General features: G+C 42.5%; 1 protein-coding gene across 1 annotated transcript in view; it reads right to left on the bottom strand.

The window, feature by feature from the left end:
• Positions 1-471: 471 nt before the first annotated feature.
• The window catches only part of LOC136322280 (contactin-associated protein-like 3), a 68,302-nt gene continuing 53,028 nt past the window's right edge, over positions 472-15,745 (bottom strand). The window contains exons 15-22 of the mRNA XM_066254373.1: positions 14,818-15,057; positions 14,031-14,261; positions 12,746-12,879; positions 11,961-12,048; positions 6,970-7,203; positions 6,728-6,797; positions 1,563-1,720; positions 472-503 (exon numbers count right to left, since the gene is read on the bottom strand). Of these exons, the coding sequence (XP_066110470.1) occupies positions 472-503; positions 1,563-1,720; positions 6,728-6,797; positions 6,970-7,203; positions 11,961-12,048; positions 12,746-12,879; positions 14,031-14,261; positions 14,818-15,057 (1,187 nt within the window). The remainder of the gene's footprint in view (positions 504-1,562; positions 1,721-6,727; positions 6,798-6,969; positions 7,204-11,960; positions 12,049-12,745; positions 12,880-14,030; positions 14,262-14,817; positions 15,058-15,745) is intronic.

Below are 15,745 nucleotides of genomic sequence, written 5' to 3'. Positions count from 1 at the left end.
GAGATATATTTTCTTATTTTTTAAAAAGTACATAGAGAAGTGGGTATAACATTCAAAGAAATTTCAATGCTGAAGGTACCTCCAATAGTTCCAATGGTCCTGTTGGTCCAAAGTAACTAATCTAATCCCTTGGAGGCACATGGAGGCAGATCTTGAGAATGTAGCACTTTTTAAATTATAATTGGCTACAAGAGCAAATGGTGGCTCCACACAATTATCTAGTGATCACTGTCACAAAAGTAGTAACTGGAACAATGCCTGTGGTTAATATGAAGTCTGCTCTCCGAGTACACAAATACACTCTAGTATGAAATGAACTACTCAATTTTGGATGCTCTGTCAGAAACAGACTCCAAGATCTAAAATCTTGACCAGAATGACGGACTCAGATCAGATCATACAACCTGCCTCTCCCTTGGCATATGCATCTTTCCAGTGATATTCCAAACAGTAACTAGATGAGATGGTAATTCAGGGAATAGTTTGCTTGTTCCGTTCCAAACCTAGGGGGAAGGGAAAGCTTCAGGTCAAACTGTGACTTTTCCCCAAGTAAATGGAAAGATAGCATTAAGAAATTGAAAGGTTGTTAGGATAACCTTCAGGAAAAGAGAATCACAGGACCACAAAGAAAAGTGAGCTAATCACCCCACATTTCAAGGAAATAAATTTAGGGTTATATATAATTTGAAATGTATGAAGTAAACATTTGCAGTTTTAAGTGTAGTTTATATCTGGGCACAAATTTAGTTAGAAAACGTACGTGTTTTTGTGAGATCACTATCATCTACAAAGAATATAATGACAAATTACAAAGAATAATAAGCAAATTATAGCAGATTGAAATGCTTTACACATTTTGTTACCTGCAAATTTTCTGTTCCACAACTGTTCAGCTCTGTACTAGAATTTCAGAGCCAACTGTCAATCCTGATCTCATTATTAAAATATATCCAAACTGAGTTAAAAGAGACAAATAATAAAAACAATCAGCCAAAAACTGAGTTCTTCTTCCCCCAGCTGTCTAATGCATTTTTGGGCACTGGACTCTGGTTCACAGCAGGTAGAAACCCAGTTGGAGGCCATCTGGAGACAACTCCTGCTTAGAAACGTCAGCAGGCAATTGATAAAGGAAGCGTAGCATAAGTTTCCATACAACTTGGACTTCTATAAACTTCTGGGTCACATTTTTAAGAGAATTGGGCCACAGTTCGAGTCCTTGTTCTCACTTAAAACCCAACGGCATTATGCAAAATATATCTCCATTTTAGAGGACGAGGTCAGACTAGTCAGAAAGTGCCTACCGGTGATTAATGAGTGCACCCAAGTTAGGGCTACGTAAGTAGATCATGGAGAACTGAGAACAGAGAGGGCCTCCGGACCAGGCATGAGCAAGCGGGGGTGGGGCGGGTTGCTGCACACCCACCACCTGTCCAAGGTGGACGAGAGGGGCTGTCATCCACGGGGAGCCCCTGGCTCAGCAAGGAAGTCACGGCATCACAGGATAAGTAAAAGCACAGCTGCTGGTCAGAAAAAATACTCTTTGCGGCTTTCATTGACCGTACTTGGCACACCAAGGTCACTGTTCAGAGTGGCCTCCACATCGTCTCCATGTTTTGGAACATCTGGCTCACTTTTCTGGTACAGCCACCTCTGTTGATACACACGTATTGCTATGGCAGCAGTGCAGAGCAAGATAAATATCACAACCGCTATCACACCTAGTGAGGGGAGAGAAAGGGAACACAGTCAGAATATGAACTGCACATGTCGGCCTGACGAGAGTCGACCCAGCGTCATTTATGTCACACACAGGTGCTCTCCCACTTACAGTGGCTCGTGGGGTTTTGGATTTACGATGGTGAGACGGTGCTACGCATTCAGTAGAGAAAGCTAGGCTCAGTTATGATGTTTGGTAGGGGAGCTGTATTAAATCAGTGGTCCCCAACCTTTTTTGGGTCATGGACCGGTTTAATGTCAGAAAATATTTTCACGGACCGGCCTTTAGGGTGGGACAGATAAATGTATCATGTGACCGAGACAAACGTCAAGAGTGAGTTTTAGATGGATGTAACAGAGGGAATCTGGTCATTTTTTAAAAATAAAACATCGTTCAGACATATATAAATATAACAAAAATAATGTAAGTTATTTATTCTTTCTCTGCGGACCGGTACCAAATGGCCCATGGACCGGTACTGGTCCGCAGCCCGGGGGTTGGGTACCACTGTATTAAATGCTTTCTTGACTTAATGATATTTTTAACTTAACGATAGGTTTATTAGGACATCACCTCATTGTAAGTTGAGGAGCATCTGTATGACATCAGAAAATTTGAAGCCAAGGGCATTATAAAGTATTATAAAACAAAGTTTACTTCAACATTCGTACAACTCTCAGCTATAGTAGTTTGATGCCTTTATCCTAGAAATATAATAATCGAACTTCAATTAGTGCGGTCACATTTAACTTCAGAAAACAGTGTGGCCTCTTAGGTCACGCCCAAACTTCATGCCAACGAGCAAGCAGGTGTTAATTGTTTTAAGAGTATAGAGTAGGTGGCCAAGTCATAGAGTAATTAAGTGTTTATGTATGAGTATTTTAACGAAAACATGACTAAATTGTGACACTGATGTACTGCTAACTGACAGTGCTGTGGTGTATATGCCGCCTCTCTTTATGAGGCCAAAGAAGCCTTACATGGTCCCCACCTCAGAGTTCCAGGCCTGTGTGCAATTCCCTCTGTTGCTTCTGAACAGGGCCTGTGACTTCCTTCTAACCAATAAAACAAGACAAAACAAAACAAAGGTGATGGGCTGACCCTGTTTATGTGTATCCAACTTCATGATTGTTACAGGAGATGGTGGCAACTGCCTTGCTGGGGTCTTCCTTCCTGCTGGCTGTGAGGTGGCACTGAGCACCGGACCCCACCAAGGTGTGCCCAAACTCCTGACTCACAGAATCTGTGAGATGATAAATGTGGGTTGAGATAAACTGCTTAGTGGGTGGTAATTTGCCATGTAGCAATCGATAAACTAAGATATTATAGAATGAAAGACAGTCAGATAGATTGAAAGTAGATGATTTGGCATCTCCTGTTGCATATGCTTTAAGTATTAAAAATTTAGAAATGCCAATCGTGCCCAATATTGGCTGCAGAGCAGACAGTAACTCAGTCTCTTGGAGCGGGGAGGCTGGACATCAGCACTGTTTTAAATGCCCCCCACATTATTCTGAAGCACCACCAGGGCTGAGACTGTCAAGCTAAGCTTAGAAATGTTTACTTAAACTATCATTAGTGAAGAATGAATGTCCAATTTATACCAAAACAGATAGGTAAAAAGAAGTGTTCATTAGTCAACATACTTTTAAGATTATTGGCATAGGCATTAATGAATAGGTCCAATTAGCAATTGTGAGAAAACACATGTCACTGTTTAGTAATGTGAATCAAATGGTATTGTAAACATAGGGTTCTTCATTACGCTCTGGGACAGACATGGGTAAGCGTAATGAAGCCCAACAAATGCAAAGCTTGCTTGCTTGCCATTGGTCACAGGGATTCCTGACCACGTGTTGTTAGGGACCCAGAGTCCTCCTTAGCTGGGAGGAGGTAGCATATTCATGAGTTTGTGAATATTTTTAAATATCCATAAATAGAATAATCATTAGTGCAATATATTTTGCATCTCTTTGGGAACAAACAATAGAGTTGCTTTGATCATTTTTATGTTTAATTATAGGATTTTGCTTTAAAGAGCTGTATCATTTCCAGTTTTAGTGTCTGGGACCTATAACTCTCAATGACAGAGATCAGGCACTTGGTCTCATAATTACTGTCAGCATACACTGACACAGCCAGGATTTCACGTGTGTGAGTGTGTGTTTTATGAGGTTTGGTAGACCCTAGAATAACTTCTCTCTTCACCTACTATCTGAAAAGATTGAGGTAATTTGAATAATGAATCGGATGCATCCCAGAACCTTCCTATGAGTAACTCCCATGTAAATGTGTTTGGTAAGCTCATCTCTGCTTGCCTCTCCATCTATCTACACATCTGTCTCTCTCTCCATCCTGTTTACATACACAATGGATCCCTTGGCAAGAAGCCTTCTGTGATCTCTGGTTCACCTGGTTTGCATAGCATTTAGGTTAATTCTCCTTTCCCATACTTTCCCTTTGTTTGAAAGAGGAGAATCAATAATGTGAAATGGAGAGCGTAGAGAAATCTATCTATTAGGATAACCCTTTAAACAGATCAAACATTTCACAAGTGGGTGCAGTCTGAGATCAGTTAGACCAGGGGTAGTCAACCTTTTTATACCTACCGCCCACATTTGTATATCTGTTAGTAGTAAAATTTTCTAACTGCCCACCAGTTCCACAGTAATGGTGATTTATAAAGTAGGGAAGTAACTTTACTTTATAAAATTTATAAAGCAGAGTTACAGCAAGTTAAAGCATATAATAATAACTACTTACCAAGTACTTTATGTTGAATTTTCGCTGAGTTTGGCAGAATAAATCTTTATAAAACAACTTACTATAGTTAAATCTTTTTACTTATACTTTGGTTGCTTTGCCACTGCCCATAAAAAGCCGGAACGCCCACTAGTGGGCGGTAGGGACCAGGTTGACTACCACTGAGTTAGACAAAGGGCTGAGAACTCTCCCCAGAGAAATACACTGGAAGTCAACATACTCAGCAGCTGACAAAATAGGCAGCAACTAGCTACTGCCCAGACTGAAGGCAGGTGCAAGCAAATGCAGGACCCAGCAAACAGCTATGTCCCTGAGACCTTCAGCACTCGGGTTCACCATCCCATCAATCAAAAGTCAGTAGGATTTTTCGGGGGAGTAACACTGGTGCAACTTATTTACTTTGTACATCTTGCCATTGACATATAACCAGAAGCAATAAAGTTCCAAAGACCACATCTTTTATCATCAATTTGACTACTATTATCTTCTAACAAAAGGGCAACTAATAATATTTACAAATTTTTGGACTTGAATTTCTATTTTGGAAATATTACTCATCATTTAAAATGATTTTAATCATTTTACATTTGCATTACGACAAAATCTACTCACTAAAAATAAATTAGAGTGATTTTAGATTAAGAGTTAATTTAAATTTTAACACAAAATTATTCTTTAGATATGCATTATAAATAAGATTTTTGTTTGTTTGTTAATGGGGTTGTAAAATTGGGGTCATATGCTTCTTCATTCATTACAAAAATAAAGTGGTTGAGAAAGGAATTAAAATGTTAATATTATTATTACAGCCCTTTAAATGTCTGAACACTTCCTAATTGTCTGGAGAAAACTAGATGAATGTGGGCGATAAACAGATCCAATATAAGCAGGTGTGCAGCCCCCTGAACAGTGGGCACCCAGTCCATCACCCAGCTCTATGAGTAATTACCTTATTTTGGGTAGAAATGGAATGGAGAGCAGTTTACTTCTTCACCAAGGAGAGTTTGCAACTGACTTATATTTCAATAATGTAATTAAATTAAAATGTTATTTGAAGGATGAGGGTATACTGAATATTCATTTTTGAACCAGACCTGAATAAATTCAGCTTCAGAGTATATATTTAAGATGCAATTCTCAGCCCTGGTGGGTTGGCTCAGCTCTAGAGTGTCAGCCTGGTGTATGGATGTCCTGGGTTTGATTCCCGGTCAGGAAACACAGGAGAAGTGACCATCTGCTTCTCCACCCCTTCTCCTCTCGCTTCTCTCTCTCCACTGCCCCCCGCCCCTGCCAGCCATTGTTCAACTGGTTTGAGCAATTTGTTCTCCCCCTCCCCCCACGAATGGGAGTTGGAGCAACAGAGCAGCAGCCCCGAAAGGGCAGAACATTGCCCCCTAGTGGGCTTGCTGGATGGATACCTGTTGGGGCACATGCTGGAGTCTGTCATTCTTACTCCCTGCCTCCCCTTCTCTCAATAATAATCATAATAAAGATGCAATTCTCTCATTATATATAGTCTTTTTTTGTTTTTGTTTTTTTTGTTTTTTTTAGAGAGGAGAGGGAGAGAGAGAGAGGAGAGACAGACAGAGAGAAAGGGGGGAGGAGCTGGAAGCATCAACTCCCATATGTGCCTTGACCAGGCAAGCCCAGGGTTTTGAACCGGAGACCTCAGCATTTCCAGGTCCACGCTTTATCCACTGCGCCACCACAGGTCAGGCCATATATAGTCTTCTAAGTTAAGATTAATACCAGAAATAGTTTTGTATCTTTATGTTAAGAAAAATAAGTTTTATATTTTTATGTTTAGAAAAACGCCAATTTGCATAGTTTAGGTGCTTCTCCCAATATATTCTTAATATTATTTTTAAATGTTTTGGGCTAATGGGCCGAAAAGTCCATGTTTATTTTGAATCACAAAGCTAAAAGTAAATGACAAAATCCTAGCTATATCTATCTCTGTATCTATCTATATTGATATACAGATAGATATAGATGATGTAGAGATAGATAGTCTCCTGTGAATATTATAATGGCTATTTTCATATGAAAAACCTCATTGTACAGTTTGACAACTATCCTTTTAAAAGTGTTTAAACCATCTCCAGAGGTGCCAAATTACATCAAGAACACCAGCAAATGAGGATGGCCTGTCTGACGCCTCCATCAGCGCGGACTCTCAGACACTTTCGGATTATGCTAACGGGGACAGCATCTCCGAAAACCAGGTGATTGGCGACCCTGTTATCTCCGATGACCGCGGAGCCACTTCGGTCCACAATGACGAAGGGCTCTCCCTCCTCTGTTGGTACAGAATGATCTACAGCAGGAAGAGGCAGAGTGCCGGAAGCCAGTGAAAAGCGCACTTTTTTGAAATTCACAAACATCCGAAGGAAAAGCAGTCACTTGCAGCGGCAGACACGAACGCGCAGCAAGGAGGGGCACGGAAAGCTCAGCGAGGGGAAGTGACCTAGCGGAGGAGTTCTGGAAACCTGGGGGCGGAGACGGTGGAAGACCAAGGGCGGGCGCTCCGAGCGCCGCCCCCGGGGCGCAGCGGGCCGCGGCCACGTGTCCGCTCACGGTGACTCGGGCGGCGCCGCTGGGGCGCAGGGCCATTTTTAGCGGAGTCGCAGGACCGAAGCGCACAGCCGACAGGCAGCCGGAGAAGCCGCGCGCGCCGGCTCGCAGCGTGTACGCATCCGTGTCTTTGTCCGCACCGGGAGGCTCTGTGGGCACAAGAGGGGGCGGGATACAGCGCTAGGGCTCGGGGACGACGGGCGGGGACGCGCGAAGGGCATCGGCGCCGCAACCACGAACCGAACCTCCCTCCGAAGCCCTCCGCGTTCCCCCTAAGGGAGGACCGTCCAACAATCGCACCTGTGGCCTTGGTCAACGCCCTGCGGACTGGACTAAATGCCCACCAGCTCCCGCAGCTCCCTGACTGCACTCGCGGGGACAGACCAGTGAAATCCGCGCCGCTTCATTTTTAAAATGATCATTAAAGTGTGTTAACAGGAATCCTGGCCAGTCATGGAGGTGGTTCCCTGGGTTTGGGCACAGCAGCGCTCTGGGGTTCGTTGCTACTGCAGGTCTGATCTCCTCCACATTCCTCAGAGAAGTAAGATTATACTAAAATTATCTTATTGTGATAGTAACTGGGAACATAGCTTCATTGGTTATCATTAGTAAGACCATTGAAGAATGGGAAGAACAAAAACAGCCTCATTACAAGACAATGCTGAACCATTTTCCCAAAGCACATTAGAGTAACTGTTTATAATGATTGATTAGTCATAAACATTTGATTCTTTATATTCCTTATTACATTGCAAGTGTTTTGAAGGCAGGTACAGTATATGTTTTCCTGCTAGGCATTTGAAATGTCCAGTGAAGGATAAGTGTGTATCAGGGACCACCAAAAAGTTTTTAATGGATAACAAGTGAGTCAAGGTAGCTAACAAGTACTGGTTAACTTGCCATAGTTTGGGACAATTCTCTTTGGAAAACGGATGGCTGCTTTCTGAGGAGCCATCTCCTAAGAGATTTCGTTATATTTCATTATAAGTTCATGAAACAAAGCTCAGCTTCTACTCTCAAATCTGAACATAAAACTGTAGTCTTGTACAACTGGTCTGAGAGTAGCAGCAGAATTAGAACAGAAGCCATCTTAAAGTTATACAAAACATAAGAAGTTCTATTGGCCTTAGATCAAGATACATGCCTCTAGGTGCAGATGAAATGAATATTTATAATTTTATTAGACTAATTGCTTCAGGCTATAAACCTCATTGCAGAATTTTTATTTATTATTATTTTTTAGCAAGAGAGAGAGACAGACAGACAGGGAGGGAGAGAGATGAGAAGCATCAACTCATAGTTGCGGCACTTGATTTGTTCATTGATTGCTTTTCATATGTGCCTTTACCAGGGGCTCAAGCCAGCGACCTTTGGGTTCAAGCTAGTGACCATGGGATCATATCAATGATTCCACTTTCAAGCCAGTGGCCCCACACTCAAGCTGGTGAGCCTGTGCTCAAGCCAGATGAGCCCACATTCAAGCCAGTGGCCTCAGGGTTTCAAATATGGGACCTCAGCATCCCAGGCTTTATGCACTGTACCATCATCACCAGTCAGGCACTGCTGAATTTCAATGTTGATTTTTATGGCCTAAGAGAGATGCTTTTAAATATAACATTCTTGAATAAAAACATTAATATCTTCAATTCCATGCTATTGTCCTCTATATATTAACTTGTAGGACAATAAATATTTATCATAAAATGGAACATTCTACTTTTTTATTAATATGATCCCTTTCAAAAAATGTTTAGTTCTTATACCATTTCCATTATCTTTTGCATATTTCTTTATAGACAAAAAAAAAACACCCACAAAACAAACAACCATACAACTTTGAAGCTCAGTTGTCTTTAAACATAGTCTTTTGTCAATTTCACACTCCTGATGGTTACTTTCTACCCGTGTCACAGACATTTCTGAACATGCCTCAACTGTCATCAGAGTCAGACATTGGAGTCATTGAGGTCAGGAACCTATGTTTCCATCTGTGTGGTTTCATTGACCATATCTATCTTCATGGCTGGGATAAGAGTGCACACAGATACCTGTTCTGGCAGCAAAGGAGAGATCAGCTCCCGGAGGGCAGAGAAAACCATTACTCCACTCACAGACTACACACACTCCGCAGCTATGGGGGTTGCACAATCCAGATGATCAGCTCCTTGGAGGTGGAGGTGGGGATGGAGGTGGAGGTGGAGGAGGATATAGGCGGGATAAATGGTGATGGACGGAGACTTGAGCTGGGTTGGTGAACACACAATACAGTGTACAGACAATGTGCTGTAGAATTGTGCAACTGCAACCTCTAAAATTTTGTTAACCAGTGTCACTCCAAAAAATTCAAATTAAAAAAAGAAACTATCGTTTGAGCTGTGGTGGTGCATTGGATAAAGTGACCACCTGGAACATTGAGGTCACCGGTTCAAAACCCTGCACTTATCTGGTCAAGGCACTTACGAAAGTTGATGCTTCCTGCTCCTCCCCCCTTTCTCTCTCTCTCACTCTCTCTCTCTCCTCTCTAAAATGAATTTAAAAATTAAGAAAAAAAGAGGAAACTATCATTTGGGGCAGAAAGTAGAGTTCAATAACAGATAAAAATGGAAGTGAAGTCTTCGCACTTGACTGTTAAGAACAATTATAATACAGTTTGATTGACAGCCAAGGACAGGCCCTGTCCAACGCTCTATAAAACTCAACTTGGTCTGTGAACTTGAAGGAATCTCAGACTCTTTTCTATCTAAATGTACAACTGTTATTCTCATGATGGGTGAACATCAGGGAAGCAGTTTCTTTCATTTGTTTTTCCAGTTCTCTGTGGTTCTGTGTACTATGCTACTGTTTTAACAAGAACTTTAAAATGTGTTAATATTGATGATCATGTGGATGCCCAGGAATGTCTGAGAAACACACCAAAGCCACAGTTTGTCAGAGAGTAGGACACTCACGTCTACCACGGGCTGCGATAACTGTAAACATCTTTCAACACTTCAGGGAAAATGTTCTCATTCTTATTTCTGGGTTAGCTGCTCCCATCTCCTCGTGGTGGGGAGAGCAGAACAGTGAGCCCTGGACAGACCTGCAGCACGAGCTGCCTCTCTGTCAGTGCGCCGTGCGGGCCACACTCTTTCTCCGCCTTGAAGGCACGATGACACCGCACAACCACCGCCGCAGCCTGATGCTGTTATTCACTCTGGCAGCCTAAAATGATATCCTCACAGCACGGAATCCACTACTCTCCTGAATGCATCTTAAGCCAGTTCAGAGCTCTCAGGCTGTGCCACCCACAGGGGGCACGTTTGTTTTCACCACTCACAGGAACACCCTGGGAGAGTGCTAGGGTTTGTGAAATTTTCTCGTTATAAGTATACATATATAAGAAGGCCTCATTTTATTGCTCATCATCTGTTTGAAAGATGAGAGAGTTTTAATAGTTACTATGCTTCTCTTTGAACATCTGTTCTGTACCTCCTCTAACACGCCCCAACTGGTGATGTCCCATGTACAGGGTGGAAGAGATGGCGAAAAAAATCAGTGTATAGATGGCTGGAAAGGTGATAGAGATTTCACTGGCTGCTTAGAACGAACAGAGCTGGATGAGTGTCAAGTCCCCAAGCAGGAGTAATAAACAGGCTGCAAGATGAGTGACACCAAGTAACAGTCAAATATCAATATAATGTGGAGTTCATATATGATCCCAAAGAAAAGAAACACCTTTCAAGTTCCTATATCAGTTTAATTCCTGGTGACAAGGGGGAAAATAAAAGCATAAAGAATATGAGGCTTTTGGCTGACCAGATGGTGGCACAATGGATAGAACATTCACCTGAGACGCTGAGGACCCAGGTGTGAAACCCTGAAGTCGCCAGCTTGATTGCAGGCTCACCAGCTTGAGCATGGGGTCGCCGGCTTGAGTGTGAGATCATGAGAACTTTGATGACTCCATGGTTGCTGGCTTGAGCCCAAAGGTCACTGGCTTGAGCCCAAGGTCACTGGCTTGAGCAAGGGGTCCCTAGCTTGGCTGAAGCCCCATAGTCAAGGCACATAAAAGATTGCAATTAATGAACCACTAAAGTGCCGCAACTATGAGTTGATGCTTCTCATCTCTCTCCCTTCCTGTCTGTCTGACCCTGTCTCATCCTCTCTCTCTCTCTCTTTCTCTCTCAATCTCTTGTTTAAAAAAAAAAAGAGCCTGACATATGGTGGCGCAGTGGATCAAGCATCAACCTGGAATGCTTAGGTCGCCAGTTCAAAACCCTGGGCTTGCCTGGTGAAGGCACATATGGAAGTTGATGCTTCCTGCTTCTTCCTCTCTCTCTCTCTCTCTCTCTCTCTCTCTCTTCTCTAAAATGAATAAATAAAAATAATTTTTTAAAAAAGAGTCTGAGGCTTTTATGGAGAATAAGTGGTGGCCACAAGGAATGCCTGTGAGATATTTGGGCCTTGACTTCTCAAGAGGAGCTCAGAGCAGTAGCACATCTCCCCTCAACCCACAGGCTAAGCAGGGCCCAGGCCACAGCCCCATTTCCTGTATTGCTTCTTATCTTTAATAATGCAAATCAAGTTTTATCATTACATAATTTCTGTACTTGACCCCTGATGCTGTCTTCTTGAATTTCATCTTTTCTGATTTTTTTAGAAAAACGCAAAGTTTCATTGTACACGGCTGCCAAGTGGGAGGATCAGGGTAGGAGCATTTTTTAAGGATGGTCCTCCCTCACCTGGAGACAGCACCTGGCTCATGGCTGTTCGTGCACTCCGGCCAGGGAGTGGCCTTGACTTTGTCACTTCTTGGAAGTCATGAGCATGACAAGGAGCCTCTCTCAGCATGACAAGTGTTTCCTGTGTTTGGAATCGGACACATCCCCTTCACGCCATGGGGGTAACACTCTTTTTTGCCACTTACCTAAAATCATCCCCAACGTGAGGGATTTGACAGCATTGAATTCTGTCCCCGATGAAAGGATGACTTGTCTCCTTGCGCTCCGGTTAACCTAGTAGATGTTCCATGAGAAGCGAACATCAAAATGGCGAGGAAGGAAAGCAAAGAAAGACCAACAGAAATGATCAAAGTATCACATGTTCCTGCTATCACAAAGGAGAAAACTATTATGCAAACAATTTTTAGAATACCCCTATTTCTGCTTCTCCTAGTGCCTATCTCTTCTCGTCAATTTTTCTGCATGGTTTAAATATCTATTATTGGTACAATCCACAAGCTTTTCCTTGTTTCAAAAGGAAATTTGTAACATGAGCAGAAAACTTATTTTCCTGCAGATCGGTTTATAAAGGTTACTTTTCAAAACCAGTGGTAATGTGAAGTTTCAATACTCTGATGGTTTTAAAATGCATTCCCACCTTAAACAAGATCTTGCTTTTACTTTCTGTAACATTTCTTCTTCTTTAATCCCATGGGAATTACCACGATGATACACTAGAAAGCCATTTCCCTACCAAGCAAAATGCCAATGAGCTCAGCTTGGCATCTCATTTTGTCAAATATTAATAATAACCTTGACAGTCTCTTGCGAATCAAACATTGCTAAACAGAACAAAACACCTTGACTTAGGAAAGCACAGTGCTGAATGTGTATCTCTTTATTAGGATTTATTATCAACTTTTGCTTTAGGTCTTACATTCTGAGCCCACAGTTTTGATCCCTGTGGCTCTTGTTAAATGTGCAGCCTTACCTCTACAAAGACCACTGCTGCTTCTCTGTGAACGTTCACCTGGTGAAGCTGCCCATCGGCCAGACTTTTACCACCAAAGTTGAAAACATCAGGCTCTTGGTGTCTGTCTAGCTTGTACCTGATCTGCAAACTTCCTAGAGATGAGAAAATGACATTTTTTCAATAAAATAAAATCTTATAGAAACTGTTGAAACTGGTTCCAATATACGTTGTATTTTTATTTAAAGCGATATAAACCTATTGAGCACTTATTCAAGTGTACAAATAGTCTCTTTTCCTGGAATAGTGATTATTTTTGTGCTATTCTGGGACCAAATTCAGGATCTGACTACACTATTTTAGTCAAGACCCAATGGTCGTTTTCAAAGTCCTTTCATTGCCTTAACAAAAGAAAAAGGTCTAACTAAGGCATATGGAAACTCTGAGCTAAGCTCAAGTTAATTATTCATATTATTAAGTGCTAACATCTCAAGCAATATTGCATGAGCATTCAGTTTCTATAACTTTTGTTAATGTGACATTTCAATGCATTTTAATGTGTACTGACATTTGCATAATTAATTTTTTTTGTACAGATTTCCCCCTAATGTTAGTGCAATAATCAAGACACTGAGAAAAGAGAAAAGATTTTGCTATAGTATCCGAATCTCCCCCTCATTGATGCGCCCTTGACCACAGAACTCCCAGACTACCTGTCCGTCAGGGACTGTGGAAGGCTTTTCTAGAAGTTTCTCCCCTGCTCTCCATAAACTGTGCTTAAAGCCTGGGTTTCCTCCGCGATTGGGAAGGGCTTGGAGAGCCCCCCATGGCCATGGGTTGGGTGAGTCTCATTCTGCTCTTTGTGTGCAGATATGACACAAATGACTGATTTCTCGACCGCTGACAGAAAAGAGCAGGCCTGTTCCTCTACTGCCTATGGATACTGGCTTTTCTGTGGTTCCGCGTACTTCTTTACTTTGCTTAGGAGGAGGAAATATTTCCCACGTACAAAATGAGGTATTTCAGAGTGAACTGCAGCACTAACTTATTCACACACAGAGAAAAGCTCTCCTGACAACAGCAAGGCACAGGTGCACGCTGAATGCATTTGTGGGAGAGAGGCACCTTAATCTAATCATCAAATGGGGTTACAATGAAAAGTAAACCCATTTCAGTAACGTGACAGCTGCAGGGCGTGCACCTGTGTGCCTGTGTTGCCTTGTTTGTAGTTTAGCCTGGAAGGGCCCCTCCTTATGCTCCTAACTTTCAAAACCAGCCTCCTTGTTGTTATAGCGAGGACACTCACCATTGGGGGTGAGGGTCACGGACATGTATTCTCCCTGGGAGGAGCTCACGTAGAGCAGTAAGCTGGGGGTCCCTGTGGTCCGGAAGCTCAGCGTGGCTGTTTCTCTGGTCAGTGTTAGACCCTCGTGCAGTGAAGGGACAGAGGAGCTGGAGTTCTCAGTGAACGTGGCGTTGTAACGTTCTTGGAAACTGTACAGAACTGACGAGCCGCTTCCAAAATACGCAGAGACCTCTGGGATGATACTCATTTTTGTTATGTTAGCAATGTATTAGTGATATACAAGTGCAAGGGTCTTTCTTTGTGCATATTAAAAGAATATCTCTAATCCTTAAATATATCAAAGAGAGAAAATAACAGAATTCTCTGCTGTGTTTTTTATTTATTTACAAATTTTAAGATTTAAGAAAAAGTATGGATAAAAAATAACTAATCCCTCAAATTTCCACAACCCAGGACTGGGTATCAGTATTTTATTACTGGTTTAGATTTACATAAAATTAAACGTCTAGTGTAAGTGTATAGTTAGAGGTGCTGCTCTCCTCAAGGCATTGGACTAGTGGTCCCTGAAGATCTAGAGAGAACCGACACCAGATCTAAATGGGGCGGCCACTGGCTTCTCAACAATACACCCATCCCTCCTCCCAAGTGAGACAGAGGGATTTGGGACACAAACAATTCTATTTCAGCTAACCGCTGAGTCTCACCACATCCATTCTTTACAGACAGGATCTCCATAGTCTTCAAGTCTCCCGTCCTTTCCCTGTACCCTGCCTTCAGTCCCACTCACCATGCTCGCAGAAGGGCCCATCGTACGCAGAGAAGGCACAGTCGCAAGCAATGCCTCTGCGTTTCTCTCTGCAGCTCCCTCCATTGCGACACAGGTGTCCGTAGCTGCCACAGTGTCCTGGACACCCTGGCTCCACTCCTGGTGTCATCGTGGCTCTTTGTTCCAGGTCCAGGGCCTGCCCGTTCAGTTGCAGGGCCCGAATGCACCCCAGGAAGCCATGCTGTCTGGTGGCCGTCCCACCTACACGGAAACACAGCAAATGCAAACGCCTTCCTGGTCTCTCATTGGGGATTCCATCTCCACACCAAACAGAGGCCACACAGATAGTGCTAAAAACAGTTATCTGATGAGGCTGGCAGGTGGTGGCGCAGTGTATAGAGCATCAATCTGGATGCTAAGGTTCTAGGTTCAAAACCCTAAGGTGGCCAGCTTGAGTGTGGGATCATTGACATGATCTCATGGTCACTGTGTTGAGCCCAAAGGTCGCTGGATTGAAGGTCAAGGTCTCTGAGTTGAGCCCACGGTTCCTGGCTTGAGCATGGTGTCACTGGCTCAGCTTGAGCCCCCTGGTCAAGGCACATATGAGAAGCAATCAATGAACAACTAAAAAAAAGTGACACAACTACGAGTTGATGCTTCTCACCACTCTCCCTTCCTATCTGTCTGTCTCTCTCTTTCAAAAAAAAAATCATCTGTTGAAAGTTTCATGAACAAAAAGAATATTGAAAACATTGGTTGGGATCAAATATTAAGAGACATCAAGTGGCACTAAATAAACAAAATATTTCTAAAGTTGAACTCGGTAAATATTTGTTCGAAAAGTATTTCCAGTTATATTTATGTTTTTATATTCATTCCTTTATAAAGAACAAACTAAAGGCCATTGATCCTTTTTAAAATTTAGATCTAGAAAAAATGTTGTGTATAA

This window comes from Saccopteryx bilineata, chromosome 2, assembly GCF_036850765.1.
Source record: "Saccopteryx bilineata isolate mSacBil1 chromosome 2, mSacBil1_pri_phased_curated, whole genome shotgun sequence".
NCBI classification, from domain to species: Eukaryota; Metazoa; Chordata; class Mammalia; order Chiroptera; family Emballonuridae; genus Saccopteryx; species Saccopteryx bilineata.
Note: the sequence above shows the minus strand (reverse complement) of the source record. Positions and strands in the feature narration are given on the sequence as shown.